General features: G+C 31.5%; 1 protein-coding gene and 1 long non-coding RNA gene across 2 annotated transcripts; one reads left to right on the top strand and one right to left on the bottom strand.

The window, feature by feature from the left end:
• Positions 1–734: 734 nt before the first annotated feature.
• Positions 735–1,516, top strand: LOC132068029 (uncharacterized). Its single transcript, XR_009417305.1, has 2 exons — positions 735–1,323; positions 1,451–1,516. It is a non-coding gene; the product is annotated as an uncharacterized LOC132068029 (long non-coding RNA).
• Positions 1,517–10,148: 8,632 nt separating this feature from the next.
• LOC132061299 (transcriptional regulator TAC1-like) lies at positions 10,149–10,727 on the bottom strand. Its single transcript, XM_059454141.1, has one exon. It carries the CDS (start codon positions 10,725–10,727, stop codon positions 10,149–10,151), a length of 579 nt encoding a protein of 192 aa, XP_059310124.1.
• Between the last annotated feature and the right edge of the window lie 742 nt (positions 10,728–11,469).

Here is an 11,469-nt window from a genome sequence, read left to right as displayed (position 1 = left end):
AGTCTTTTAATGAAGGGTAAAAAGTTCAATCAACATTTTTAAGATTCTTCGTGCTTTTAATATAGTATAGATAAAATTATACTTATTTATTATTATTTTAAAAAAATAGTCAATGACTATTTTGTCTATTGTAGAGTCTTTTAATGAAGAGTAAAAAGTTCAATCAACATTTTTAAGATTCTTCGTGCTTTTAATATAGTATAGATTAACAAAATCAGTACGTACTATTCTTAGCCTGCATATCTGGCGTATAGTGAAGAGCTCAAGGGAATATCGTGACGAGATATTTGAATGTGCCTTATTTACAGTATGTTTATTCTTTAATTCTTCTTTCATTTTTACACTTTCTTGCAACTTTTATTAGGTTGTACCAATTAATTACCAACTGTAATGGGATAATTTCTCCGTGTTATAGTACTAAACTTCTTTTTTTTTTCTTTTTTCTTTTTGAAGATAAAAAGGTACTCCATCAATTTTTTGTTTTTTGTTTTTGGTGGACTAGTCTGTAAACTAGGCACTAGTACTAATCTCACGGCATATGCAGTTTGGGGCTGGAGGAATAGTTAATCTCATAATTACTGTTGACCAATCTATATCTATATATAATATAAAGCTAGACATAGACAAGGTGATGTGGCACCTCTCTATGGCCACCATTGCTATTTATCTTTTTTTGTGATTTTTTTGCCTTAACTCCTAATATTATTATTTAACTTATTTTTAAAAATCTAAAAGTGGCTAAATAATTACATTATTAAATGAAGAAGAAATAATTGCATTATTAAATGAGGAGGACATTTAGTCCTCTACGGCCTATTCCCATAAAATTGTAACTGTATACCATTTATATTTATATCATTAAATTTTCAAACATAATCTCCTCAATTACCTAAGTAAATGCAAAAAACGTTTGGGAAATGAAAGATCCGAAAACTATTCAACAACGTGGGTTTTTTGTTACAAAGCTCTTTGGATGAATCTCATTTAATCTATGCTCTCTCATCATGTTATGAGAAGAGTCATAACTATTAGTAAGAGAATGCATATTGAAGTTTTATACTGTTAATGAATGTCCGTAATGTGACGCAGTGACGGTGCGGGATTAGCATATACTATAATTAGGTTCATTCTCATCTTTGATCACAACAGAAATTTCATATATTCTCCATGCCTACGTTTCATTTTTCACCAATATTATAGACTAATTGTCATTTTCGCCCAGCATTTTTCGTACGAAGACGTGACTAATTGCTTGGATCAAGATAATCTTCATATAGTTACATGTCAACAATGAATAAAATGGTTGATCTATAGTTCATAATGGTATGTCGTTAAATTTTTCCTTATCTTTTGTTGTATCTACCTGTTTGTTTTTTTTCCTTTTTCCCAACGTTTCTTATTGCTTGTGTGTACTTCTTCCTTCTGATAAAATTCTCATCTTTAATCACAGGAGAAACAAGAAGACATATGGGTAATAACAATGCCTACGAAAGCGGGCTGATCAGTTGGACTACAATTCCAGACGCTCTACCTCTCTCGAATTTGGATGACTCCTCAATCTCTCTTTTGTTTTAATCTTCTATTTTTCTTTTTCTCTTTGAGTGAATTCTTTTTCAACTTTATAGGGATGAAGATGGGAGTCTTTGATACTAAGTAAAGTTGTTGCAAGACATGAAGAATCAACGAATATTTTGGGTTTATTCAAATAATTCTATCTTATGTTTGGTGTTGCTTAATGATGATCAACTCTCTCTGCTCCAAGGCACTACAACAAAAACTATTTTGCAACCATATATTAGAAGTTTTCCAAATATTAAAGACATAAGGGCTAACCAGAATTTCAACTCTACAAGTTATATTATCAATATTACTGATATTACAGAATATTATCAATAGAGATAGAGAAATTAGGTGCGTAGGGTTTGAATTCACATGCAGAATAGTTAAGATGTGATGGTCTCTACATGACATTATGCTTTTTCATTTTATATTAGCATTACTGAAATTGCAGTTATTTGCTAATGAGTTCCATATTAAAAATCACAATAAGAAATCTAATTATAAACTCGCTAACGCAATTTGCATATTTCATTCTCTTTTAAAATTGAAGATACAAATACGTGTGAAAAATGAAAATTGGATGTCATGGAAAGAAAACTTTATATACTAAATTTAGCGATTGTGTTAGGAAAAGTATTTTTCATGATGGATTTTATTCATTTTGGAGAGAGTTGAAGTGGCACTTCTTAGACCAAAGACTCTTATTTTTCTATTCTGTTTTCTTTTCTTATTAAAACCCATATAAATATAAGTAATGATAGACTCATATTTTTATGCTATCTAATTTTATTTATGAAATTAATACTTGGTTGCATTCGAACAAGACAAGACGGCAATTACTTCTATATAAAATTAGTAATTTTTTTTCATTATTGAATTCCAAAAGTCTCTAAATATAATTAGAAATAAATATTATTATTTACAATAGCTAATAATATTGTTTCCAAACTACATATATAATTACTACTAATAGTTTTTTCTCTATCCCGAAATTCCTAATACAACTAACATAATTTAACAATATTTACATTTATGACCGTGCGAAGCGCGGATACATATATAATTACTACTAATAGTTTTTTCTCTATCCCGAAATTCCTAATACAACTAACATAATTTAACAATATTTACATTTATGACCGTGCGAAGCGCGGATACATTCACTAGTTAAAGAAATAACAAAACCCTCCTTCAAAGCTTTCACTAAGCAGTCATCAAGCTATTCATTAAAGATTGTAGTAATTAATTAGCATAGTACGTCAAGATAATTGTGGTTAGTAATTGGAAAAGCAAGAAACGTTAGGAATTGGGACCTTTCCATCGATCAGTTAGACTTTAGCCAAAATATTTGTTCTTTTTTTAACATAATGTTTTTTCTGTAGCTTCGCTTTTTCTATGACTATGTCATTGTGCATGCAGTAATACTTTTTTTCTCATCAATAATAGTTTTTGCCCGAGAAAATAAATAAATAAATACATGCATCACGTAACAATCTGTATATAGACATTAACAAAAGAAATTAGAAGTTCAATTACTGATCTAATTTATAATATCATTAATCTTGAATAATTAAGAAAAAAGTACTTTAATTTTAATCTAACTCTTACTAGTACTATGTGTTTTCCTCATACTTTTTCTTAGTATATAAAAAAAAAGGTACTCCTTCACAATATTTCTGCGCTAATATCACTACAACAAGATATGCATTTTGGGGCTATAGAAGAATAATTCTCATGATTATGTTTGACCAAGTGTAATTATAAAAAAAAAAAAAAAGTATGCATCAATAAGTTTCAAGCATATATACATCAACAATTGACCAATTGTGTACTTGTTGCTTCGTTAATGAATTTTAATCTCAATATATATTTTTTCAAACTAAATTTATTGAGTAATATTAAAAATAGAAAAAGAAAAGATAGACTAGACCAATACTTCTACAAAATCAGATTTCGAAAAAGGGAGACATATCCTTAATTCATTATATGTCTGAACTTCTTAAATCTAAATTATACGGCATTTACGGCCTAAATTTCTTATACTGACAATGTATGTAATTACAATCTTTAATTTATCTGGTTAAATAATTGATGTTAATTACTCTAAGATTACCTTATATCATTAGTTAGAAAAAATAATTTCCTAGATGAATGGATCTGTATTTATGCAACATCTCAACGATTGTTGAAATTATATTATCTTCATTCCATTCAATATAAATAAATGGATCGACAATCTAGTCGTTTTCCAACAAATGACTATGAAGAATAAATGCATGTGCAACATTAGCCCTATATAGCAAAGCAATCTTTCAACCTTTCAGATTTTACTATTTTAAACTCGATTGCCAAATAAAAGAAGTATGCCTAATATCATACCAAGTATTACTTATCGACAAAGTAATCTCACAATGGGTATTAATTTATGTATCATAATATTTAGTTCAGTTAAGAAAACATCATTATATTATATCTAGATGAGATGAAACATTATCCTAGAAAAAATCCATGCATAGGGTGTGAAATAAAAGTCAAGAAATCTGTTAATAACCAGAAAAAGCCTAGATGTCGACACCAATATTTGAATACTAAATTGGGTTATCAGATTGGGCTTTACCTAGTTCATATGGGCTGAAAATCAACAATTCAAAGTTAAGCCTCAGGCCCGAAGAAGGAAAATTTACTTGCCATAGCTACCTGTAACACTTATTTATGAATAATAACTAACTTATTTTTTATTTAATTTTCGTAGCTTTATTTTTCCAAAATTACATCTCATAACTGGTTCAGTAACTTTTGAAATACATGTACCTCTCTATTCTCTCTCACAACACATTTAAGATTTATCATCTTTTCCAAACCCTAAAGAAAAAATTCCCTTTCCTCTCTCTCCTTCCCCTCACTGCCGCCTCTCTCCCTCCCTTACTCTATCTCCAGCCTCTCTTCTCCTTCCCCTCACTTACCCCTCCCTCCCTTCTCTATCTCCACCACCCACGCCGCCCTCAACACCACCACCACTATTACTACCATCTCCATCTCCAAACTCGAAAAAAACCTTAAGGTTCTAGTTCTTCAGATCTGAACTCCATATGCTTCTGTTTCATCACCTACCTTAGATCTCATTTTCTCTTACAAATCAGAAGAATCCTACAGTAGTAGTAGCAGCCATGGTCGACGACAGAGTGAAGCTTTATTAAAAAGAGCCATGGTCGACGACGGAGTGAAAAAAAGTGCTCTAACAACGGTGAAGGACGACGGAGCGAAGCTTTATTAACTAGTCCAATTGAAAATCTTTATCTCCGGATAACGTCCTTTTTGTAGCAATCTGAGACGACTCGCTTCTTTCCCATGAGAACACCATTGATGAGAGTTGTGGAGCTTCATGCCCACCAAGTATTCTATAAAATGTTTCAAAGATATTTAGTGTATTAACAAACAATATATTTAATTTTCAAAAGATATTTCAAGACATTATTTATTCGTATTTCAATGTATTTATCTTTTTTTTAGTGTAAATATAGTGAATGTTCCAAATATAGAGCCTATTTTTACTACACTTTGTTTTCACGACTTTTGTATTTCGCTGTATTTCAATGTATTTCTGTATTTTGTATTTTTAATTTATGAAACAGTTTATGATATATTTCATTGTATTCCATTATATATACGCATACTACAACTTTATATTTCTTAAACAATTAACCATATTTCAGTGTTTATTTTTCTGTATTTGGAAGTTTATAGATCTTTAGTGGTTTTTGAATTCAAAAAGTTTTGATTGTGATAAAAGTTGAGAGAGATTCGTAAGCTTTTATGGAAGAACAACCGTTATGCGTGATTTATGGGAAGTTTTAAATTGAATCCCGTAATTTTTTTTTTAAAAAAACTGTTCCATAAATAGGGCCTAATTTTACTCTTCAGTGATTTGTGTGAAATATGGTTGATTTATTTGACTTACTATTTAAAGGGAAAAGAATATTATGTTCCAAAAATATAGCCTATTTTTTCTCTCAGATTTTTTTTTAAAAAATATGTTCCAAAAATAGAGCCTAAATTTACTCTAACGTGTTTTGTATTTCTCTGTATTTCGCTATATTTCACTGTATTTCAAAAATGCGAGATACAACTGAAATACAGCCAAAAGTAGCTACGAATTGTAAATCTTCAACTTGTAGCTATAACTAGTTAGAAGCTATTAAAAGGTAGCTATTTGTGTAAGTTATTTGGCCCATAGCCCACATTCCAACATGAGAGGTTAGTAGGAATAACGCAGGTTAACCACTTTTCAGTTATGAAATTTGAAATTCCACATCGAAACTTCAATACAATATCCTAGAACTACACATGTAGAATTTCAAACTCCATGAAAAATTAACAATGGTTATTTTTCAATTATATGAGATGAAAAGTGGCTATTATGAAATTTATCCCATGAGTTAATGTTGCTAAATCAAAGTGTTTTTTTTTCTCATGAAAAGATGGACAAATAGCCATTTTTAGATCACTATTCAATATTTAGCAGCTTATGAAAACTATTTGAACTTTAGCTGTCTTTTATACGAAAATAAAACTTGGATAAAAATACCTCTAAAATACAAAAATACTTATCGTGCTGGAGTTTGAAATGTGCAGTTCAAAGTTCAAGAAAACTTATAGAATTAAACTTCAGAATGGCATGAAATTTCACTTTTATAAGTAGGCGTTTGGACGTGCGATTTGAAATCATGGTTTGAAATCAGCGTTTGGACAGGCGATTTTATCTCACGGTTTCAAATCATGGGATGAAATTCCAAATCCTCTAAAAAGGTATGATTTGGGGTTTCAAACCATGTCCAAATGGCATCCTAAGTTTGATCTCCAAGACACTATGCTGAAATTCAAACTTTTACATATGAAACTTCAGCACACTCAAATTGAGTCATGAAACATGTTGGGCCGGTGAAACGGGTCTTGCTTGGCGAGAAAAGTGCAAGAAGTCCATGACATGTGTAAGGAGTCTTGTTTGGCGAGACAACAACGAGAATGACAAAATTACGAGAAAGACTCCAAAATTAAGCTACTAATCAGACAACATTTTTCTCAATTTCCAGCAAAATGACCAAAAATAGTACTACTACATTACTCTCCTAAGCAATACGACATATAACTCTGACCATTTCTTTTTACATAGTATATTATAATACTACTAAACAACGACTATAGCAAAAATCAACCAAACAGTTGTAAGAGAACAATCTCTAATACATTTCTGGAAAAGTGAAGGAAGATAATAAAGAAAAAGGATCATACTTTACTCTCCATTTGGCGACAATTAATTAAAGCTTCACCATCTAGTTTTTCATGTTGTATATATTAGCAGACTTCCACAACGATACTACGAAATAATTCCAAATAATAATGATGCTTTGATATGCTTGCAAGGACAAAAGCTGGATACATACATATAGGATCACTTTGACATATTCTAGAAAAATCCTCTTTTAATTCATTTTAATACAAACTTAATTAGATCACTTCTCCATTTTCCACGTTTTGCATTTTAACTATCATTTCATCGAGATCAAGTGGGCGGACTAGGTTGAATTTGAGTGGATTAAAATTGACTGTGTTCATAAATTGGGCAGATTAAAATGGGCGGTTTGTGATGAATTTGAGTGGATTAAGATCGACTGTATTAATAAATGGGGCTAGTCGCGGAAGTTATTTGGACCGAAATAGGCTAAGAAAACTCTGCCCACCCAATTCATTCTAAGTTTTAATTTCTTCTTTTATTTTTTTTTTATAATTTTTTAAAGTAGTACCTACAACAATTTTTCTTTTCTTTTATGACTATGTTAGTATAACACATCAAACAAACTAAAGTATTCTCAAAAATATTTTGATAACTTTTTCATGGGGATCAATTTGAGCTACACATCAGCCTAAATTTTGAATGGGCTGAACTGAGAGGATCGATATAGGCCAAGTTAATAAATAAACGGATTGTGCAAGTTATGCTTTCGTTGGCTAGTTTTACCACCCCTAATCAAGATCATATAAAGCGACCTTTTCATCCCTACGTATCGGATGTGGAAACTCAACAATGAATATTATCCAGAAAAATACATATTGTAAGAACTACATTCTTAAGGTAAATGTGCATACAAGAAATGCCAATTCCTCCGAGTCAATTAACTTCTATACTTATCTTTCTAGGCAAATGAAGCCAACAACTGATGACCAGTTAGTCTTTATGAAAAGATTTTATCATGTTCAGATAAAAGCAAAGGGCATCAATTTTCGGTCATAACGAAGGGAGTAGGTTTCTTGACCAACACCACACACAAAACAAAAATAGCACACAAGTAATTCATTTGTACATAGTACTAAGGAAGAGGAATCAAGAAAATTCAAAGTCTCTAGGGGTTATTTACTAGTCCAAGCTAAATAAAATAACTCAATAAAATTACATAGAAAATAACTAGCTAGCTACAAGAAAATAATTTACGATGGCTTAGGAAGAAAGTGAATTATGTACTTTCCCCCTAGTTTCTTCCTATGTACATAATTTTTTTTGTTATCTATAATATTCCCCACGAGACATCAAAATTTGGAAGCTGGGTGATTTCCCAAAAAAAAAAAAAAAAAAAGGGTATCTACTTCCCTATGATGTAAAGTGTAAACTATGTTAAAGCTACAGCTTCTTGTTCAGCTCCTATATATGCTATGCTCTTAGACATTAATATGAGTTTAATTCGTTGTAACAAACATGTTTATCATGCATGCAGTAGGTGAATAAAGAAGAATCAAATTACTCTATAAATAAAAACTTTGCAAAATAGTGGCATTTTTTCTTTGTAGAAATATCATTGTGATGTCATTGAACTAGTCACTAGTTGATCCTAGTTTTGTTTCCGAGGAATCTTAGAGAAATACGTATATATGGATGAGTTTTGGGAAAATTCTAAGAAACGACCTTGTTAAGTCCTAATATCCTAAGGTGGACAAAGCTTAAAAAAAGTGAAATCAGCACTCGTGATACTATATGATTTTGCGAAGGAATTGAAGCTCTGACACACTAGTTAAGTCCAGACAATCCAAAAAAGTTTCTTTTGCTACTTGATTAAGATCAACATAATAATACTCATTTTAAAAGCTTCAATAAATCAATAAAGCATGCCAAAAATTGACACGTATGATCATGTTGTTTTTCTTAGCTCAGGTGATAAAATATTATCTATAACAAATTCCACAGGATTAATTCCCTTTTTGTGTGTGGTGGGGGGCGGGGGTGGGGGGTGTTCAGTGCTTATAAGAAGATCAAGTCCTATCCACAATTGATGTGGGAAACTCAATGCTCCACGCACGCCTAGGCCTGACAACTGGAGCGTGGATAATATAATACGGGAGCCCAACATCCGGTAAACAATTGGGCATGATATGAAAATGAATTTTGGTTCTAATTAACACAACCGAAAGTCAGCTGATCATAAAGTGAATACTGTTGAACACTATATAAGGAGATCAAGTCACCCATCCACAACCGACGTGGGAAACTCAACACTTCCTCGCACGCCCAATCCTGACAATTGGAGTGTGGACAATATATATGTGGGTCCAATATAGGTAAATCAAGAATTGGGATGGGTCTGACTCTGATACCGTAATAAGAAAATAAATCTTGATTCTAACTCAACTTCAAAATCTAGCTAACTAATGAGGTGAGCATAGCCCAAAAAACATATAAGGAGACCAAGTACCCATCCCAACGATGTGGGAAACTTAACAGGCTGATCATCATTACTGTCCATGAGGACATGATCAAAGAAAATGAGTACAAATTAAAGGCTGAACACTCAAACTATTTTCATAGTATATAGTTAATTCCATCTCCCTAAAACGAATGGGATATATTTTTACTTCCAACTTCTTAACAAGTAATTCTCCATGGTGATGGATCGTTTGCATGGCTTAACTTATATAGAAGACTGCTCCATATAGCTAAGAAAAGCACTTCGTAAATATGCATGGTGCTGCAAATGGCATAAGCCTAGGAAAATTAATGACTCATTGATGATCACTCAATTAATAACTCATTGAGCATCATCATTTATTGGCACGTGAACATCAAATTGGGGAAAATGACAGAAAATTTGTAGACTAGAAAGTAATCTTTCTTGTTACTTAATTCTGAAATTAATAACAAGAAAATTAAAAGAACAAAGTATATATGATCAAACACAAACGCATTGAGGCACAAATGTTTCTTTAATATCCACATTGCAAGAGAACAACACACAAAGTATAGCTAGCAAATAGTGGCCATATAGATACACACAAGCAAAAGAATTTTAGTTTGTGTGTGCATACATGCTCATATTTGTTGAGATATATTGAAAAATTTAAAGAAACAGACTTAAACATTTTACTCACCCATCGGTCCCCCATTTTCCCCTTTTAGCTTCTGAGTCTTTCCACATGCCATGCCCAATACTAGTCTTCAAATTCAAACTAACATAAAAGATGTTCCTTGAACTTGATTCTGTACACCAACAATTTCTTCAAAATACTAAGTATGGAAATGAAAATTGATCACTAACAATGACTAATTAGTGATTATTATAGCCAAGACGAAGCTCCAAATCGAGTTCACTTTCATCCACATCTTTCTTGCCTCCCTCTTGATCTTCTTCATCATCGTCAATAAGTGTGGATCCGATTCTCAGACTAAGGTTAGCATCATAATAATTGTCATGCATACCGAAATTATTTTGACGCGAATCACCATGGTGATTAACATGTTGGTAGCTAGGGTTTGGAGGTTGGAAGTAAAATTGGGAGTAATTCATCTGTGCCCTAGAAGTTGGAAAATTATGATGTTGCTCACTTGAAGTAGGTGCATAGTACCTCGAATTATCAAAAGCGCCATTAGCTTCTTGGAATTTTCTTGAATAAACAGAAGAAGAAGATTCTTGATGATGAGAATTTTGCTTGGCCTTCAATTTGTCTTTTCTATGAATATTCATGTGACCCCCTAAAGCTTGAGCATTTGTGAAGCCTCTCTTGCAGAAATTACACTCATAGGAACGTCCTATACCGGTGTTATCATCGTTGATTTTCTCCGGTTCGCGATCGGTCGTGTCTTCGCTTGAGCTGTCCGAATAATTGGTGTTCTTTTCGGATGCCATTGATGATGAAATTAAGCTAGCTAGCAAGTTGCTCTTTTTTCCGTCTTGTTTCTTGAAAATACACTTAACTTGAAAGATTTTTCACTTGGTGTTTGAGAAACTAGGGATTGCAAATCAAAGTGGTTCTTGTAATTCTTTAGTTGAGATCGTTTTATAAGTGGTGGAAAAATCTTAGGGTTGAGCCTTGAGGAGACAATGACAAGGACAATAGAGAAAATTTTGCAGTTGTTAATTAAGAAAGGCTATTTCTTTTTTTTTTTTTTTTTTTTTTTTTTTTTTTTATATAGTTGAAACTGGTTCCTGTTTTTCTAGTCTTGCCGGCTTGCTCTCAATTATTTGTTGATTTAAATTTATCTACCGTTAAAGTGTATTTTGTCACATCATCAGTTGGTAAAAATTTACCATATTCAATATTTATACAAAATTAATGTTCTTTATCATAATTAAGTAACAAATTATATAAAATACATATTATTTAATTATAGTGAGATGAATATGATAAAAGAGTATATGCAAAAGACACACATCATATATATTAGATTGATTTAATTATCAGAATAAACTTTTATCTCATTTAACATATTACTCCTAACATATTGCTTAACTTATTGTGCAAGTTATCAATTTCACTATTTACAAATGAATATTTGTCATTAGTTTTTTTTAGATGATTTTTAGTACAAGAATTTTAATCGGTCACCGCATAGTAATTAAAATATTTTTGTTTCTATGTCCCACACAT

This window comes from Lycium ferocissimum, chromosome 1 (assembly GCF_029784015.1).
Source record: "Lycium ferocissimum isolate CSIRO_LF1 chromosome 1, AGI_CSIRO_Lferr_CH_V1, whole genome shotgun sequence".
Taxonomy (NCBI): Eukaryota; Viridiplantae; Streptophyta; class Magnoliopsida; order Solanales; family Solanaceae; genus Lycium; species Lycium ferocissimum.
The sequence above is the reverse complement of the archived record's forward strand: the minus strand, read 5'-3'. Positions and strand labels throughout refer to the sequence as shown.